This window comes from Physeter macrocephalus, chromosome 11, assembly GCF_002837175.3.
Source record: "Physeter macrocephalus isolate SW-GA chromosome 11, ASM283717v5, whole genome shotgun sequence".
NCBI classification, from domain to species: Eukaryota; Metazoa; Chordata; class Mammalia; order Artiodactyla; family Physeteridae; genus Physeter; species Physeter macrocephalus.
In genome coordinates this window covers 179,788,783-179,809,261 of record NC_041224.1, presented here as the reverse complement: position 1 = coordinate 179,809,261, position 20,479 = coordinate 179,788,783, and the positions used below count along the sequence as shown (strand labels likewise).

General features: G+C 50.1%; 1 protein-coding gene across 1 annotated transcript in view; it reads right to left on the bottom strand.

Moving 5' to 3' along the window:
* The window catches only part of TECPR2 (tectonin beta-propeller repeat containing 2), a 108,546-nt gene that overhangs the window by 8,779 nt on the left and 79,288 nt on the right, over positions 1-20,479 (bottom strand). The window contains exon 17 of the mRNA XM_024131145.2: positions 19,840-19,988. Coding sequence (XP_023986913.1) covers positions 19,840-19,988 — 149 coding nt within the window. The remainder of the gene's footprint in view (positions 1-19,839; positions 19,989-20,479) is intronic.

Below are 20,479 nucleotides of genomic sequence, written 5' to 3'. Positions count from 1 at the left end.
AGAAAAGGGCAGGGAGGCGTGTGCCAGGGAGAAGAGCGTACGCAAAGGAGGGCACGGCCTGAAGGGCCGAGGCTGGAGCGGGAAGGGCAGGGCAGGGCAGGGCACCACCGCCCAGGGTTTGTCTCCTCGGTAGATCCCAGCAAGGTCTGCTGGGCCCCAGGGCTCTGAGATCAGAGGTGTTCAGACAGAGAGAGGTTTGGAAATGTATCCGAGGTCTGATGGCAAGAAACAAGACGCAATGAACAAGAGGACCTCCCAGCCGAATCGAGGACTCAGGGCAGGTCAGACAGGCACACCACCCTGGCCTCGGGGAGAAAAGGGGTTAAGGCGGAGGCAGTATGGAAGAGCCAGGGAGATTCCATAAATGTCACCCACCCTCTGCCATCCCGAGAGCTCCTGAACTCGGCCCAAGAAATGCTGCTTCACAAAAGTCAACTGGAACAAATTCCAATGACCTTACTCCCAGAGGTCAAGCAGGGCCAAAATGCCAAGAGGGGGCTGAACAGGAAGTAGCTGTGAAGACTACTCCTGCCCATGAACTGGCCATTTTCAAACTAGGAAACTCGCTCTTGCTGAACCCCAGACCCCTCCCTAGGGAAGATGGGTAAGGCCAGAGTGGTTCTCAAACCTGGAGTCCCTTGGACTCATGGGGGGACCTTGTTAAACTGGCACATTCCTGGGCTTGGGGCCAGACTTTCCACATCAGACTTCGGGGCTGGAGCCCAGAAGTGACTAATAAACAAGCCCTCCTTCTGTGCGCTACCTTCTGTAAGACAGTGCTCTACACTGTGAAGTAGACAAGGCGATACTACCCAAAGCAATCTACAGATTTCAATGAAATCCCTACCAAAATCCCAGCTGGTATTCTTACAGAAATGGAAGAGCTGATCCTAAAATTCGTATGGAATTACAAGGGACCCCGAACAGCCAAAACAATCTTGAAATAAAAAACACAGTTGGAAGACTCACACTGCCTGATTTCAAAACTATTATAAAGCTACAGTAATCAAACAGTATGGTAGACAGGCCTTATGTCAGTAGACATAAGGAGAGACATGTAAATCAGTGGAATAGAACTGAGAGTTCAGAAATAAATCTATACAGCCAAGTAACTTTTGACAAGGTTGCCAAGATCGTTCAATGAGAAAAGAGTAGTCTTCAACAAATGGTGCTGGGAAAACTGGACAGCACACACATAAGGGAATCAGGCTGGACCCTTAACTCACACAGTATATAAAATTAACTTGAAATGGATCAAAAATAAATGTAAGGGTTTCCCTGGTGGCACAGTGGTTACGGGTTCGAGCCCTGGTCCAGGAAGATCCCACATGCCACGGAGCAACTAAGCCCGTGAGCCACAACTACTAAGCCTGTGCTCTAGAGCCCGTGCTCTGCAACGAGAAGCCATCACAATGAGAAGCCCACACACCGCAACGAAGAGTAGCTCCCGCTCGCCACAACTAGAGAAAGCTCACACGCAGCAACGAAAACCAAAAACGCAGCCAATAAATAAATAAATAAATAAATAAATAAATAAATGTAAGAGCTAAATCTGGCAATGGTTTCTTAGATATGGCACCAATAACAAAAAAGATAAATTGGACCTCATCAAAATTAAAAACTTTTGTACATCAAAGGACACCAGAAAGAAAGTGAAAAAACCCACAGAATAGGAGAAAATATCTCCAAATCATATATCTGATAAAGGTCTAGTATCCAGAATTAAAAACTCTTTGAAAATCCAACAACAACAACAACAAAAATAAGATAACATCCAATAACAAAAAGACAATTGAATTTTAAAAAGGTCAAAGGACTTGAATGGACATTTCTTTGAAGACGTACACATGGCCAACAAACATATGAAAAGATGTTCAACGTCATTAGTCATTAGGGAAATATAAATGAAAACCACAGTGAGGTATCATTTCACACCCACTAGGATGGCTAAAAAAAGAAAATGGAAAACAAGTATTGGTAAGGATATGGAGAAACAGGAATTCTCATCTATGCTGCTGGGGATGTCAAATGGTGCAGCTGTTGTGGAAAACAGTTTGGCAGCTCCTCCAAGGTTAAACATAGAATTGCCATACGACCCAGAAATCCCACTCCTAGATACATACCTAAGGAATTGGAACAGATGTTCAAACAGAAGCTACACGAATGTTCATGACAACACTCTTAACGATAGCCAAAAAGTGGAAACAACCCAAATGTCCACCAACTGATGAGTGGGTAAACAAAATGTGGTCTTATCCATACAGTGGAATAGCATTCAGCAGTAAAAAGGAATGAAGTACTGATACTGATACAACATGGATGAACCTCAAAAATATGATGCTCAGGGCTTCCCTGGTGGTCTAGTGGTTAAGAATCTGTCTTGCAATACAGGGGACGCCGGTTCAATCCCTGGCTGGGGAACTAAGATCTCGCATGCCGTGGGGCAACTAAGCCCGCGCCTCAACTAGAGAGCCAATGAAAGATCCCACGTGCCGCAACTAAGACCCGACGCAGCCAATAAATAAATAAATATTTTTTTAAAAAAGGATGCTCAGTGAACGAAGCCAATCACCAAAGGCCACATATTGCATGACTCCATTTATATGAAACATCCAGGAGAGAAAAATCCGTACAGAGAGAAGGCAGATTAGTGGTTGCCAGGGGTTGGGGGGCGGGAGGAACGGAGAGGGACTGCTACTGGGTGCAGGGCTTCCTTCTGGGAGGATGAAACTGCTCTGCAATCACACAGCGATAAAAGTTACACACCGTTGTGAATGCACTGAATGCCACTGATGGTAAATTTTATGTATGTGTATCTTACCACAATTTTTTTTTCTTTTAAATACATTTATTTACTTATTTATTTTTGGCTGCGTTGGGTCTTCATTGCTGTGCTCGACTTTCTCTAGTTGCCGCGAGCAGGGACTACTCTTTTTTTTTTTCCTTTTTTTTTTCCCTTTTTTTTTTTTTTTGCTGTAGGCGGGCCTCTCACTGTTGTGGCCTCTCCCGCTGCAGAGCACAGGCTCCGGACGCGCAGGCTCAGCGGCCATGGCTCACGGGCCCAGCCGCTCCGTGGCATGTGGGATCCTCCCGGACCAGGGCACGAACCCGCGTCCCCTGCATCGGCAGGCGGACTCCCAACCACTGCGCCACCAGGGAAGCCCCGGGACTACTCTTTGTTGTGGTGTGCGGGCTTCTCACTGCGGTGGCTTCTCTTATTGTGGAGCACGGGCTCTAGGCGTGCGGGCTCAGTAGTTGTGGCATGCGGGCTCAGTAGCTGTGGCTCGCGGGCTCTGGAGCACAGGCTCAGTAGTTGTGGTGCACAGGCTCAGTAGTTGTGGTGCACGGGCTTAGCTGCTCCACGGCATGTGGGATCTTCCCGGACAAGGGGCTTGAACCCGTGTCCCCAGCATCGGCAGGTGGATTCTTAACCACTGTGCCACCAGGGAAGTCCCTACCACAATTTTTTAAAAAACAAAAAGTAGACAGGCCTTGGTTGTGACAATGTACTATCGTTTTGCAAGATGTCATCATTGGGGGAGACTGGGTAAAAGGTACACGGGGTCTCTATTATTTCCTACAAATGCATGTGAACCTGCAGTTTTCACAATAAAAATCTCAATGAGAAAAAGAAGCAGGCAGCCTAGAATTTTGGTTTATTCATATTCAAAACTTCATAAACATGAAAAAAAGAAAAGGATGCAATTGGTAAAATGGAATAAATAAGGAATTTAAGATTTCAAATCATTTGGAAATGCTAAAAAATTATGTATAATCTTGGTGTGCTTCCAAAGTCTGTGAGACAGTATGTGTGTGTGTATGCGTGTACGTGTGTGAGTGCGTGTGGCCGTGCGCCTGTTCCTGCTTATTCCTGTGTCCTTTAGAGATGAGCTGCAGTGCGGGTGATGGGGAGGGAGCCACACCCCCTTCCTGGAAGCGCCCGGGTCACAGCCACCAACCTGCTTTGATATTTACAAATCAAAGGGGCTGCTGTGACTGTAAGCCCTCATGTTCTCAAAAGATAAGCACTCGTTGCTCATTATTATGAACACAAGTAACACCAGTGTCACCGGATACACCATTCCTCTCTCCCATTAACTGAGAGACTCTCCACAATTTATAAACTGAGATCCTGACGAGACATGATGTTGAAGTTAAGGCGTAAAGTTCTCACAGGATGGACCGTTCCCAAACTGGGACTCCAGAGGCCCTGCTGCTGTGCGCACCGGCCTGGGGGCCCAGAGTGACCGTTCTCAGGTTAAGGGATTCCTCTCAGCTGCCAGATGCAGCGAAAATACAGCTGAGTTTAGATAACATGAACTGGAAATGTGACAGGTTCTGTGTTTCCTGGAATCAAGACAAGCTTGTTTTCGAGTTACATACGGTACTTGTTAACTCTGACTCCAGGCTTCTCGTCTCGCTTATTCCCCCAAGAATTCGGACTACAGTCACTAAGTTAGCTGTGCTAAGACCACACACTCTGAAGACCACACATCCAGGTGGCCAAAAAGCACATGAAAAGATGCTCAACATCACTAATCATTAGAGAAATGCAAATCAAAATGACAATGAGGTATCACCTCACACTGGTCAGAATGGCCATCGTCAAAAAGTCTACGAACAATAAATGCTGAAGAAGGTGTAGAGAAAAGGGAACCCTCCTACACTGCTGGTGGGAATGTAAATTGGTGCAGCCACTATGGAGAACAGTATGGAGGTTCCTCAGAAAACTAAAAACAGAACTACCATATGACCCGGCAATCCCACTCCTAGGCATATATGGAGAAAACCATAATTTGAAAGGATGCATGCAGCCGGTGTTCACTGCAGCACTATTTATAATAGCCAGGACATGGAAGCAACCTAAATGTCCATTGACAGAGGAAAGGATAAAGAAGGTGTGGTACATATACACAATGGAATGTCACTCAGCCATAAAAAAAGAACAAAATAATGCCATTTGCAGCGACATGGATGGACCTAGAGATTGTCATACTGAGTGAAGTATGTCAGACACAGAAAGACAAATATTTAGTGGAATCTAAAAAAAAGGATGCACATGAACTTAATTATAAAACAGAAACAGAGTCACAGATGTAGAGAACAAACTTGTGGTTACCAGGGGATGGGGGGGAGGGATAAACTGGGAGATTGGGATGGACATATACACACTACTAGATATAAAATAGATAACTAATAAGAACCTACTGCATAGCCCAGGGAACTCTACTCAGTACTCTGTAATGGCCTATATGGGAACAGAATCTAAAAAAGAGTGGATGTATGTATATGTATAACTGAGTCACTTTGCTGTAAGGCAGAAACTAACACAGCATTGTAAATCAACTCGACTCCAATAAAAAAAAAAAAAAAGACCACACACTCATAGGATAAACGACTCTGGTAATCACAGACAATGGAGAGATACAGCTGATGGCTCTGGTCACTGGTCACCCGCCCCTCCGCTGCCGGCAGCTGAGGCCGGCAGAAGCGTGCAGCCCAGAGGTCGTCCACCCCTCCCTCAGCTCTTTTCACTAACATTAGTTTTCTACCCAATTTCATGAGACTGCAAGCTTGGACCCTGTGGTGTGTGGCCTCAATTGCTTCAGGGGCCTCCGAACTGGTCTCCGTCCTACCTGGGGCTGCAGGATAATCTGCACTGGGCATGTAACTGTCTTGCACCGTTGGCCATGGTCCCTGCTACCTGCAGGGTAACCCCCGCAGCCCCCCCAGCCCTGAACCCTCTCCCAGCAGCACCCCCTTTCTGGCCTCACGGTTGGCCAGGCCCAACAGCGCTGGGCTTTGGCTCTAAGCAAACAGGACTTTGCACCCAACCTCTGGACTCCCCTTTGCAAGTCTGCTGCTAAAACCCTCCCTGCTCACAAACTGCCTGCTTCACTGGCCTCCTGAAGGACCCCCTGCCCCATCGCCCAGCCTGAAGGACCCCCTGCCCCATCTCCCAGCCCGAAGGGGCCCCATCCAGGCTCATCCCACTAGGCCTTCCCCAGCGTGCCCCCCATACCCCACTCCCCTCGGGGCTGGGCAGACTCGGAATCCGTCACGCTTTTCCATTTTCACAGCCCGCAGAGCTCCAAGCGTGGCTGGTCTCACAGAGCCTCTGCTCAAGAAACCCTCATGCAACTGGCATATCGGGGGGCAGCAAGGCTCAGGAACCCCATGTGAGGAGAGGGAGGGCAGCAAACCAACTCCAGCTCAAGAGAAAACACAGCCTCTTACTAAAAAGCTCTGGCTTTTCTGAATCAAGGGCTCACCAGGGCTTCCCTGGTGGCGCAGTGGTTAAGAATCCGCCTGCCAATGCAGGGGACATGGGTTCGAGCCCCGGTCCGGGAAGATCCCACAGGCCGCGGAGCAGCTAAACTGTTGTACCACAACTACTGAGCCTGCGCTCTAGACCCCGCAAGCCACAACTACTGAGCCCACGTGCTACAACTACTGAAGCCCGTGCACCTAGAGCCCGTGCTCTGCAACAAGAGAAGCCACCGCAATGAGAAGCCCACGCACCACAATGAAGAGTAGCCCCCGCTCACCACAACTAGAGAAAGCCCGCACGCGACAACGAAAAACCAATGCTGCCAAAAATAAATAAATAAATAAATAAATAATTAAAAAAAAAAGGGGGGGTGCCTCACCAAAACCGATTTGGGGCTGGAAGGGATGCAGGAGACCGGCTAAGCCCAACTCCCTCGTATCCTGGGTGAGAAAACTGACAAAACTCAGGCTGAGAAGTGAGGGTCCTGCCCATGGCTCTGGGGCTCAGACCAGAGTTCTCCAGACTTGTAGCAGACTGAGCCTTTGTCCCAAGGAACACACACACACACACACACACTTCCCTCAGCCAGAATGTGAATAAATCCAGGAGAAAAGAAAAAAAATGGAAAATTTTGCAGCCAAAGGTAATGTTTATCTAGACAGAGCCTTCTGGTATGGACTTTATGTGACCTTGGATAAAATTCAGCAGGAATGTTTTAGGAACACCAAGGTGGATGAATCGGAGAGCCTGCAGAGCAGCACAGACCCCACCGCGAAAGACGCCTTCTGGAGAGAAACCCTAACCCCTCGTGGTGGCCGGTCGCGCTTTCTCGATCCCCTTCCTTCCCCTCCAAGTTGTGCCCTCCCTCCGTCCTAATGAACCTTGAATCCACCTAACATTTGTGACACACGGTGAACTCTGCCTTTCCTGGGGTCTGGGATCTGGGGTCTGGACCGAGCACCCCGAGGCTGCTGTAGGGAAGCCCCCAGGCCACCCCTGGGCACGCAGCCCCAGAGTTGTTGCACTTTCTGAGGTCTGTCTGGTCCTTTTCGTTCTTCCGCGCTTTCTCCGGCAGCAGAGCCTCGTGCTGCCTCTGGTCTATTCCTTCTCATTTCACATAAGCTTGAAACCTGGATACCAGTGTTAACAGTCTATATTTAAGGTACCAGCAGGCTCTCAGACACTCTGGCCTTCGACTCGGTGTGTGGCCGGGGCAGATCCCCTCCTCCTCGGGCTCTGTGTCCTCAGGTGGAGGACGAGTGGGTGAACTGCAAGGCTCCCCTACCAGGTTTTCAGGCTCTGAGGCTGGGACATGGCAGTTCTGGCTGCCCGGGGGCTGCCGTGCCGCCCAGTGGTCTCCCCCGAGGCCCACGAGCCCCGCTCTGCGAGCTGCCTTGGACCCCTGTGGCAGGCACCCAGGGCAGGTGCACGGGAGCAGCTCTGCCAGTACTGGTGGAACACGTTTGGCTGAAGTATAGGATTTTATTTGGAGAATGAGCTGCACTGCTAAAACTGCTGACCCAGCTGAGCGAGGCCACCAGATGCTGGGCTCTGGATGGGAGCAAAGTTCCTCCGCTTCTTTCTTCCTCTAGTTGGCCGACTGCAAAGCCAGAGGACCTCCCCGCTGGGGATTCCTGCGCCGGCTCCTGCAATCTCCTCGGCCCCCGCATCTGGTCTGAATCCAGCAAGACACAGCATCTGCTAATTGCAGGGGGACGTGCTAAAGAAAAACACTCAGAAACAGGTTTCCTGGGCAGCTGTCACGTGCCGTTCTTCCTGAGCAGGGGCCGGTGAGGTCGGCCGTGACCGATCTTTCTGTTCACCGCCGCGGAGCGGACCCCAGGCCGGAGGACCGTGCCCGTGGTCAGCAGCAGGGCTCCAACGTTGCTGTGACACCAGGTCTGCAGAAACTCTATCCCAGGGTGCTGGTCCCAGGTGCCTCCAAGAGCTTCTCACATTCAGCTACTCAGCTGAATGCCTGGTGCTGAGGCCCTGCTCACCGGCTGCTGCCCAGGCAGCCTGGGGCTGGCCGTCCAGAGCAGCGAAGCCCAGGAGGGAAAGGTCCCTGGAGGGGACCCTGTGGTCTGCTCCCCTGGGACGGCAGGCAGACCCTTCCTGGTACTCGCACACACCTGTCAGCTGGGACAGATCCCTGGGTGTTTGCTTTAACCTCTGGGTCATCAGGTGTTAGAGACTGGTGAGGGGACTGCTGCAGGGCTGGGGAGGCCCATCCGCACCCTGGCGGCCCTGGACTAGGGGTCACAGCCTTCCGGAACGAGAAGAAAGGTTTAGGGTCAAATACCCCAGGGAAGGTTAATGTTTCTTGGGAACAGGGCTTGAGGGGATGAAAGCTCAAAACAACAGGTGTTCAAATGGAGCCGTGGGGAAAAAAATAAAGGGGCAGAAAACCAACTGCCCTCAAAGTGGGGCCGCTCCGTCCAACAGCGCTGGCCTCCATTTCTGGAGGTCTCCTCCCTCACCCGCGGGCAGCACCACCGTGCAAAGTCGTCGGCGGCCCGGTGTGTAACAGGGAGCTCCACCGACACCTCGGCACCGCTCAGAGATGCTCAGAGGGTTAGAGGGAAACGGACCGGAGGGAGGGGCATCCTCCGAGGAGCCCTACCACCACGAGTGTGGAGTTGGAAGGGAGGACCCACACCATGGCTCTCAGCACTGGGTGTGTGTCCGAATCGCCTGCAGAGCTTTGCAAAGCCCACAGCCTCCTGGGCAATGAAAACAGAAGGAACACACGCATCTCCCCTTGCAGTCCCTCCTGAAAGAAACAACACTACGGCGAGAGTGGAAGAGGCTTGTTTTTGTTTGTTTAAGTTCACATCTCACGAGGATAATGACAAGAGGAGAAAACTGCCACACAACTTTGGAGGCTGGAAAGTGGAGAATGAGCAGGAAAGGACTCAGCAGCTGAGAGCAGGGACCGCTCCCCCCCGCCCCCAGCAAACCACGCAGCCCGATTGCCACACAGAGACTGCAGCCAGCAAGTCTCACGCACGCTCAGGGGCCCCAGCCAGGCTGGTGGGCCCCCCGCTGCCACCAAGGTCGCCAACGTCTACAGAAAGCCTCTGCGTGGAGAAGACAGCGGAGAGACAGAAAGCAGGCAACTCAAGGGACACGGAGACCACGCATGGGAAGAAACTTCAAAAACGTCCTTGAGGGCAAGAGAAGACTCGACCACTGTGAAACAGCAAAAGGAGCGTCCAGAAATTTAAAATATAATCACAGAGGAATTCCCTGGCAGTCCCGTGATTAGGACTCCGTGCTCTCACTCCCGAGGGCCTGGGTTCAACCCCTGGTCAGGGGACTAAGATCCCACAAGCCTCACAGTGTGCCCCCCACCCCCCAAAAAAGAGTGTATGTTTGTGTGTGTGTGTGTGTGTGTGTGTGTGTGTGTGTGTGTGTGTATTTTTATAGAAATAACCAATAGAGGGATTGCAGGATAAAGAAGAAAGATAAAAACATAAAGAGAAATAAAACAGGAGAGAAAAGGTAAGAAAAGTAGAGGCCACTTTAGGAAGTCCACAGTACGAAAGCAGGATGCCCAGAAAGAACACACGGAAATGGCAGGGGCAGAGGCCAGAAGGTGACTGCCAACGCGGGAACAGGACACATCCCAGAGCAAACACCATGAGCTCCAGGCTGAAAGGGCTCCCGGCACGAAGGATAAAACAGGCTCCCCCAGGCACACATCACTCGCTGCTCTCAGAACGCTGGGAACAAACAGATCTTACAAACTTCCAGAGGGAAAAAACAGGTCAAATATCAAGGATCAGGTATCAGAATGGCTTCAAACTTCTCAACAGCAATGCTGGACGCCAGGAGATGACGGAAGAAGACCTTAAAATTCTAAAGGAAGTCTACTTCCAACCTAGACTGCTATACTCACACAAGGTCAAGGATGAATGTGGGCAAAGACATTCAGACACACAATGCCTCCAAAAGTTACCTGTACAAACCCTTCTCAGGAACCGACCGGAGGATAAACTCCACCAAAAAAGAGACAGAAAGAGGAAGACACGGGATCCAGGAGAGGAGGGATCCAAAGCACGAGCAAGGCAAAGGGGGCCCAGGAAGACAGAGTGACCAGGCCAGAGGGCCGGCCAAAGCATCCAGGACAGATGACTCCAAGGAGAATGGGACGGAGCCCACATGTCCGAGCGTATGGAAGGGAAACGGACACAGCTGGCGGGGAGAGTCTGGGGTTGAATATGTAAAACACAGAAAAGCAGATGGGAAAAAAGACAACGATCGAGCGCAGGGAAAACAGAGAGCTGTGCGGACAAGCAAACGGAGTGCAGTTTACTGCCCGGCTCAGCTCTGAAGGGCGTGCGCCCCATCGCAGCACCGCAGCTCCCGAGGATGGAAGCAGGGAGACGGGCGCACGGCTGGAGGGACAGGCACCCTTCCCTTCCAGCAGGAGTCAACCGAAAACCCCTAGAGCTAGAAGGATAGAGACGCAGCTCCCTACGAAGTTATTCAGGGAGATGATGCCAAAAGAAAGGAGTTCTCTAGCCGGGGGACGGTGGGCGGGGAGACGCGTTTCCTGTAGCACACCAGCTACGTGAACCAGCTGACGTGTAACCTGTGTAGTTACATGTGTGACTCTGATTAAAGTAAGAACCAAGCAACCAAGACGCCTGAGCCCCGTCCCGCCGCGCTGACCTCCGGTGGGGGGACCCAGGCCCGGACATTCTCAGCAAGTACCTCAGCCGGTCCCCAGGTGGGTGTGATTCTTCACTTTACTGGTCAGGAGATGAAGGGCCAGCGGGTTTGGACAACTTGCCCAAGGTCATCTGGTCTCATATGGAAAAAAATAACTTTTAGTTCAGGTTCTTTTGACTTCAAATAGCAGACTCGGACACTGGGGGTCCCGGCTGGCAGAGCCCCGGGGGCCGCTGTGTCCCCGAGCAGTGTCCCCTGATGCTGAGGGGGACATGCCACACACCCTCCCGCCATGTCAGCGAGACCCGATGGGTCGGCAACAGAGCTGGCAGCCGCAACAGGGGCAGCCGGTCTCGTCACCGAGAGAAGGCCTGGACCCCGACACGCACTGGCTTCCTGTGCCCCAAACATTCGGCGTCAGGGTCCTCACGCACCTGCCACCCCAGCCCTGCGTCTCACAGACGTGCACTCTGGATCCAGGGAGCCAGGCCGAAGAGTTTCACGGCTCACCGCAGGCCTTCCTCGCCTAGAGCCTGTCGCGCCCCAGCCGCCGCGACACCCACTGCCCCTGGAGTCAACGGCAAATTCCGCAGGCCTAGGGCCAACTCCCCCAGAACCTGAGCCCCAGGACCTCTTGAGTCTCTCCTGTCACACGATGCCCCTCCTGCATCCTACCCTCCCAGAGGGTCTTGCTGGGCACGACTAGGATTTAGAGCCAAGAGGCACAAGAAACTGATGTCTCACCAGGCTTGGCATGGTCCCCAAGAATGGACTGTCCCCAGCAACGAACTGTCCTGCCCAAAGCACCACGGAGCAGCACTCTTCCCTACTCAGAAGCACTGGGCCAAATGAATTACTTGCTGGTCACTGGCAGTGCCCACTGGGTCTGCCAGGCCCAGTTCAAGGACGACATCGTCCACAGGAGCCAGAGCTGGCAACCCTTGGCGACCTGGGTTTCCTTCCTGGCTGCTACCCTGACCTACTGCCCCCTCTGCCTTTGGTCACTTAACCTTTATCTCCCTCCGGGGGCGGCCTCCCTCACTCCTGCTCCCCTGCAGCGCCCAGCACAGCCCCGCCCGCTCTCGCATTCCTTTGAACTTTTTTACTGTCTGATACATTTTAAACAGCTCTACGGGGGTATGACTCACATATAATGAAACGCACACATTTAAAGCATACGACTTGTGGGAACTCCCTGGCGGGCCAGTGGTTAGGACTCGGCATTTTCACTGCTGGGACCTGGGTTCAATCCCTGGTTGGGGGACGAAGATCCCACAAACCGCGTGGCGCAGCCAAAAAATAAATAAATAAAAAGGGTACAATTTGATTCTTGTTGTCATATGCCTACACCGCTGACACCACCCCCGCACCCCTCCTTCGTAACCCCTCCCAATCCTGCTGCCCTCACAGGTCCCCAAGCAACCACTGCTCTCTGGAACTACAGATGAGTCAGCGTTCTCTAAATCTCATGTAAATTAATCATTATAATATGTATTATTTTTCCACCTGACTTCTTCACTCAACAGAATTATTTCATCAAGTTCGGGATATTTTCAGCCGTATTTCCTCAGTATTTTTCCTGTCACCTCCCCCTCTCTCTTCTCCTTTGGAACTCTGACTACATTTGTATTAGGCCACGTGAAGTTGTCCTGTGCTCACTCATGCCCTGCATTTTTTTTCCAGTCTCTTTTCTCTCTGTTTCAGTTCGGAAGCTTTTTATCACCGTGCCTTCGAGCTCACCAATCTTTTCTCCTGCGATGTCTACACTGCCGCTGATCTCATCCAGGGGATTTGCATCTCAGGGATTACAATTTTTATCCCTGAAAGTCTGATTTGGGTCTTTTTTATGGCTCCCATTTTTCTACCTAACGTGTGCAATCTTTCCCCAGCTTCTAGAACATAAAGGATAAAGCCATAACAACTGTTGTAACGCCCTGCCTATGCATTTTATTTATTGATTTATTTATTGGCCGCGCTGCGTGGCTTGCAGGATCTTAGCTCCCCAGCCAGGGACTGAATCCGGGCCCTCAGCAATGAAAGCACCAAGTCTTAACCCCTGGACCGCCAGGGAAGTCCTCATCTGTAGTTATTATAATAACTGTCACTGTGATAATCTGCTAAGCCGACTCTTTACAAGGGCGGGTGCCACCCCTGCTTCACTCCCCTACGCAGCCTCGCTGTCTGCACTGGACACAGTCAAGCTTCCACTGTCATAAACATCATAAAAACAAAGAGCTTTGGGAACATTTCTGATATTTCCCAAGACTGATTCTTATTAGATTATTCAGTTATGAACTTACTCCATAAGTAATGTAAGTTCATTGCAAGATATTCACAAAATAGAAGTGAATTAAAGAAAAACAATCAGCCACAACAGCACCACACAGCTATAACCACTGCTATCATTTTGCTGTATATCTTTATAGATTTGTTCAATGTACACACAATTTAAAAAAAATATTTATTTACTTATTTTTGGCTGTGTCGGGTCTTACTTGCGGCACACGGGATCTTCTGTTGTGGCGCGTGGGCTCTTTGTTGTGGCACGCAGGATCCAGAGCGCGTGGGCTCTGTAGTTGCAGCACACGGGCTCTCTAGTTGTGGCCCGCAGGCTCCACAGTTGGGGCACACAGGCCCAGTTGCCCCGCGGCATGTGGGATCTTAGATCCCTGACCAGGGATCAAACCCACGTCCCCTGCACTGGAAGGCAGATTCTTAACCATTGGACCACCACGGAAGTCCCGCACATAATTTTATTTTTTTTAAACAAAAACAGAAATCATCAGACATACTTGGTAACTGACATTTTTATTCTCCATGGGAAGAAAACCTCCTCTGGGAAGCCTCATGCAGGGGATGTCGCTGCCCATGCTGCACGCATCCTGCAGAACTCAGCGTGGGCCTCGGCACGAACCCCTGGCCACATCCTCAGGAGCAGGGACCTCCCAGACACTAAGCATGGAACTAGCAACGCTGTTCTCCTTCTCTTATTAAAAAACCGGACTGTCAGACGCGACTGTGTCTCGTGTTTGGCACGCGGAGCTCTGAGCTCCCTGTCCCAGGATGCCGTGTGGTGTCTCCGTGTGGTGTCTCCGTGTGGTGTCGCTCGCTGGGATGTGAGCGGGAGGGATTTAACCCATGGTGCCCCAGATGCAGTGAGAGGAATCTGGTTAAATTACCCCCAAGGTCTTGTACTTTTATGTCAGGAGGGAACACGAGTCTTCAGAACACCCCAAAGTTCTTAGAAGCAGGCGGCTGGTTGTACCTGCAGAGCTGGGCTTTGGGGTGTGGGGGCCCCGTTCCTTCTGCCATCTCCATCCCCTGTGTTTGTGACCTATGCCAGCCGCGGATGAAGTATGAGCAGCATCCAGGGTTGCCCAGAGCCGCCCTGGACGGGAGCAGAGAGTGAGAGCCGCTCTCCCTGCGCCCTGCGTGCTCCCGGGGCCCCGAGACGAGTCTGTGGAAGGCCCAGCAGGGGTGGGGGACTTCTCTAACCCTAACGCCTCTCCAACGCAAGCTTTCCTGACACTAGCTGTGAACGTCTCTAAAGATCTGGATGTGTAAAGCAGCATCAAGTTCTGTGCCCGCTGGCAGCATCTGCGAGCGTGGCATTCTCATGAGATTACCTGTTACCATGTTTGCATATTTATTTTGGTTTTTTTCTGTTCACATAGCTAGAAATACCCAATGCAGCTGAGTTTAAAGTAAGTTTTTACGTGTTCGTTTGGCCATCTACCAGTCATATTAGTCTTAGTTTTCCTAGTTTCTCTCTTTTCCAGGAAAAGCTATAATCCAGGCAGGGTAAACGACCCCGGAGGCCAGATGGGCCAGTCCACACAGGAAGAGTCAGCTGGAGCCTCCCCCACGGGAGGCCAGGACACTGGGCGGGCTAGGGAAGAGCAGGGACTGCTCTGGAGGCGGAGGGGGCAAAGGGAGGGCAGAGAGGATCCTCTGAAGGAAGAGGTGGGGCCAGTGCGGGTGGGGCTCGCTGGATGAGCCTCTTCCACGTGGGCACACAGTGCCCCCAGTGCAGCGAAGTCACAGCGCCAACTGTGCTCACTCTGCACACACCTCTGCTATGGACAGAAATCCCCCGCTGAAGCAGCGGACCCCAAAGAAAACACCCTGAGCACAGCTCTCAACATCCTCTCCAAGTCCTTCCAAGTGTCAGAAAGTCTGAAAACTGGGCCGTTCGTTCCGAGTACTTGGTTAAAGCCTCACCCCAAAACTCCTACAGGAGGGACGTTTCACCAGAGGAGAGAAAGGGACACAGAAATAGAGGAATCGCTGCTAATTTCGGAAGATCCCTGTGGGTTCACGTCTCTGTGCCCTTTAGCATCTGTTACCACTTCCGTTTGCTTCAGCTGTACAAATCCTACCTGTAGACCAGGATGTGCATGTCCAAGAAGAAATAAAACAAACTAGAAAGAGGTCGAGGGCTTCCCTGGTGGCGCAGTGGTGAAGAATCCACCTGCCAATGCAGCAGACACAGGTTCGAGCCCTGGTCCGGGAAGATTCCCCCATGCCGCGGAGCAACTAAGCCCGTGCGCCACAACTACTGAGCCCGTGTGCCACAACTACTGAGGCCCGCGCTCTGCAACAAGAGAAGCCACCGCAATGAGAAACCTGCGCACCGCAACGAAGAGTAGCCCCCACTCGCCGCAACTAGAGAAGGCCCGTGCATAGCAACAAAGACCTGAAGCAGCCAAAAATAATTAATAAATAAATTTAAAAAAAAAGAGGTCGATTATGATCAAAACATGGAAACCCCATTTACATTCTGATACTTGAATTCAACCATACTGTCCTGATTTTCTAAATCTTTTTTAAAAATAAATTTATTTACTTTTGGCTGCATCGGGTCTTCGTTGCTGAGCGCGGGCTTGCTCTAGTTGCAGCGAGCAGGGGCTACTCTTCGTTGTGGTGCGTGGGCTTCCCATTGCGGTGGCTTCCCTTGTTGCAGAGCACAGGCTGTAGGCGCACAGGCTTCAGTAGTTGTGGCGCACGGGCTCAGTAGTTGTGGCTGGTGGGTTCTAGAGCGCAGGCTCAGTAGTTGTGGCTGGTGGGTTCTAGAACGCAGGCTCAGTAGTTGTGGTGAACGGGCTTAGTTGCTCCGCGGCATGTGGGATCTTCCCGGACCAGGGCTCGAACCCCTGTCCCCTGCGTTGCAGGCGGATTCCTAACCACTGTGCCACCAGGGAAGCCCCTTCCTAAATTTTTTAACAAGGCCTCATCCCACCCCACCCCCACCCCGCCACTGGACTAGTCTTCTCAGGACCCTCTGCAACTTTAAGATTAATTTGAAATTCAATTTAAAGGTAGGCTTTGCCCTAAAACACTGAGTGTGAGGCTGCCGAGCATGTGACACGCTGCCTGGACACAGCGTTCCATCGCAGCTCCGGCAGGCAGTGGCTGGCCCAGGCCTTGGTCCTCAGCAGGGCTTGGAAAAGCGCAGCAAAGGGCCTGTGCGAATGTAAAGCCTGTTTTTTGTCCCCACAGGAACCAACTCTCTATCTACAAATTCCACGGCCAAGTGCATTTCTTCTACAGCACACTGAAGCTACTGAATAAGAAAATGTGGTCTCATTTAGCGGAACTACTTGAAATAGTTAACGTTTAACAGCCTATTTAGCAATCACTACTTTATTCAAAGCACAGCTTTGAGGCCCTTTCATGTGAATTTGTTCTATTTTGGCCATTTTCCTGGGCAAAGCTGTAGATCACCACAGTCAACAGAGCACTGCAAGTAAAGCTTTCTTCCTCCAGTTTTAGCTTTGCTTCCTAGAGGTTATTCTAGAATCTAAATGTTGAAAGGAAGAGGAATTCGCAGTTTCATGCAGTCCTTGATGTGACACCAAAAGCACAAGCAACTAAAGGAAAACGTAGATAAAATGGACTTCATCAAAATAAAAACTTTTGTGCATCAAAGGACACCATAAAGAAAGTGAAAAGACAATCCAGAGAATGGGAGAAAACATTTGTAAATCACAATTCTTAAAAGGGTCTAGTATCCAGAATATATAAAGAAGTCTTACAACTCAATAATAAAAAGACAACCCAATTACAAAATGAGCAAAGTATTTGAATATTTTAGTTCTCCAAACTTGAATATTTTAGTTCTCCAAATGACCAATGAGCACATGAAAAGATGCTCATCAGTCGTCAGGGAAATGCAAATCAAAATCACAAGGACATGGGGATGAAATGTACAGTATGGTGACTATAGTTAATACTGTATTGCATATTTGAAAGCTGCTAAGAGAGTAGATCTTCAAAGTTCTCATCACAAGAAAAAAAAATCTGTAACTACGTATCATGACAGATGTTTACTAGACCTATTGTGGTGATTATTTTGCACGATATACGAATACTGAATCATTATGTTGTACATGTGAAACTAATACAATGCCATACGTCAATTATATCTAAATTTTTAAAAACCCTATTGAGGGACTTCCCTGGCGGTCCAACGGTTAAGAATCCTCCTTCCAATGCAGGGGACGCGGGTTCGAGCCCTGGTCAGGGACCTAAGATCCCACATCCCTTGTGGCCAATAAACCAAAACATAAAACAGAAGCAGTACTGTAACAATTCAATAAAGACTTCAAAAATGGTCCACATCAAAAAAATCTTAAAAAAGCAAACAAACAGTAAAAACCAAATGAATTATAACAAAAAGTATCAAGTCGGATCAGATCAGCTTTCCTTTCTCCACAGGTCTGTTCTAATATAAATCAGAACATTCAGTAACCCACACAATATAAAAATTAATTTTTCCTGTTTCAATAAACTTCCTTACCCTGTTTTTTAAAAGAAACCCACAATGAGATACCATTTTACAACTATTAAGATGGCTAGAATTTAAAAACTGGGCAAGAGAAATTTTGCAGTGAGGATGTAGAGAAACTGGAATCCTCATACATTGCTGGTAGAATGTAAAATGGTGCAGCCACTGTGGCAAACAGTCTGGCGGTTCCTTAAGAAGTTAAACATACAATCACCATATGACCCCACAATTCCACTTAAAGTTATACACCCAGCAGTACTGAAAACACATGTCCATATAGTCTTGTACACGAATGTTCACAGCAGCATTATTCACAGTAGCCAAAAAGTAGGAACAACCCAAATGTCAATCAACTGATGAATGGATAAGCAAAACGTGGTCTATGCATACAATGGAATATTATTCAGTCATAAAAAGGAATAAAGTACTGACACACGTTACAACATGGATGAACTTTGAAAACATGAAGCCAAGTGAAAGATGGCAGATAAAAAGGCCACATGTTATATGATTCCATTTATATGAAAAAGGAAAACCCAGACTAGGCAAGTGCATAGAAATACAAAGTAGATTAGTGGCTGCCAGGGGCTGAGGAGACGGGGGTTCCGGAAGAAAAGGGAGTGTCTACCAATGGGGAGGGGGCTTCTTTTCAGGGTGGTGAAAAAGTTCTAGAACTGGATAGCAGTGATGGTTGCACAACTTTTCTAATATACTGAAAACCACTGAGTTGTATGCTGTAAAGGGTGAATTGTAACTCTGTAAGAAGTAACGTAAGGCCGTCAGAGGTTGACGACACACCACAGGAGCCGGCGACGGGAGGTGCCGCGCCTAAGGGGGCTTCAGCTCAGCAATGGAAGCAGCTCGAGGCCGGCTTGCCTTCCCCCTCGCTGCGCGCCAGCAGAGCCCACAGGGCCGGCGACAACACCCTCCCCTGTCGCCTGGCCGTGGCCGTCAGCGCAGCGCCGTGGGCAGACGAACGCGGAGCGGGCGTCTGCACAGCGCTTTCTAATTCACAGACGCGATTCTACTCGCTCTTCGCAGGACCCTGTGAGGAGGAAGATCCACGCGGAGCCAGCCTCCCCGTGGCCATGCGCGCTGGCCGATGGCCTGAAAGAACTCGGGACCTGACTCCTGTCCAGCTGTAGGGTCTCCCAGCACAGGCCCCGTGCCCCGTGTCCCGGGGGCAGGACTGGTGGTCCTCACGACCGGCCCTGCACCTTGACCTCAGCTGCGCCGCCCCTGAGGGTTCACGATGCCCAAAATGCAGAGGGTCACGGACACGCGCATTCACCCGGACCCCTCATTTCCTTCTCGCCCCGTTTAAGCACGTTTTGTTCAAGGACTAACCGCTCCTGCCACACTGCCACCTCTGCACATGGCAACTTCATTTTTTTCCCCAACAAAGCCACAAAGTGGGGACTAACAACGGTTAGAGCAAATAACCCTCATTAAATCACAGCCCCCCATTTACAAATTGTAGCAGAAATACATTTAACACAGCAACCAGGCCCATCAGGTATTTAAGGGTAACTAAAGAGTACACGAAAATCAGACTCCCGCTTCTGATTCGAGTGGCGGAACAGTCAAAAGAAAAGGAACAACATTTAGGATACATGGTAAACTGAAATACGGCCGGGGTCGGGGGAGGGGTGGGGGCGCACGAGGAGACGAATTCCTTCAACAAACCTTTGTGAAAAGCACTCACAAGATAACCATAATACATTATCTCCATGACAAGATTTTAAAATGACTTTTACTTTCTTCTCTATACTTTTGGATATTGTTTGATGTTTTCAAAAATAATGTTCACTCTGTAAAAAGTTAGAAACGAAACACTTATTTTGAAAAAGAAAAAAAGCAGCATTGGCTCAGACAGTCGTTAATCTGTTCGGCCCTGAACTTCACAAATATCACATTCCAGGCGTGGGATGCCAGTGAATGAGCGTGTGTTGACCTGGGGCACACCTCAGTCCCCGGGCTCCCTGACACGCCCCTCCTCCCCCAGTTGCTGGGAGGCCACACCAGCAGGCGTGGTCCTCTCCCCAGCACCAGCACCCGAGCAGCTTACTGACGAGCAAGGTGGTATCGGTTAACTTTTGCTTACCTGGACAGGCGGTTCAATCGTTATCCAGGCTGGAAGCATCAGACTGGGATTCAGAGGCTGGGTACCCACGCGGAAGTAAACTCCACCCCTGGAATCACAGGCCCAGACGTGCTGATTTCCACATGCCAGGCTCATCAGTTTTACAGCTCCTATAGACGAAGAGAGAAAAAGTACACGCATTAACTACTCTTGTAAGATGACTCATGTTTCATTTAATCTATGAACTTTGATTTTATACTTCAAAGGAAGAGATGATGCTGCCTTTGCAGGCGAACTCTGTTGCTTGAGAACATGGCAGCGCACGGGAGTCACCAACGCCTCTGGCTGCCCTGGCACCTGGCCCGCGCCACAGAGCAGCCTTACACGCCATGGGCAAAATAATCAAGATGCCATCCGGACAGTGCCCTGAGCCACCAAGCTCGGGAATTAATATCTCAATGTGGGCCCCGTGGTTAGCTTCATCAGATACGTGACTATTACCAGCAAATTCTGGATTTGGGGCAAGGGAATTCATCTTTTAGGTAATCTTTTTTTTTTTTTTTTTTTTTTTTACAACAAAGTGAATCAGTTATACATATACATATGTTCCCATATCTCTTCCCTCTTGCGTCTCCCTCCCTCCCACCCTCCCTATCCCACC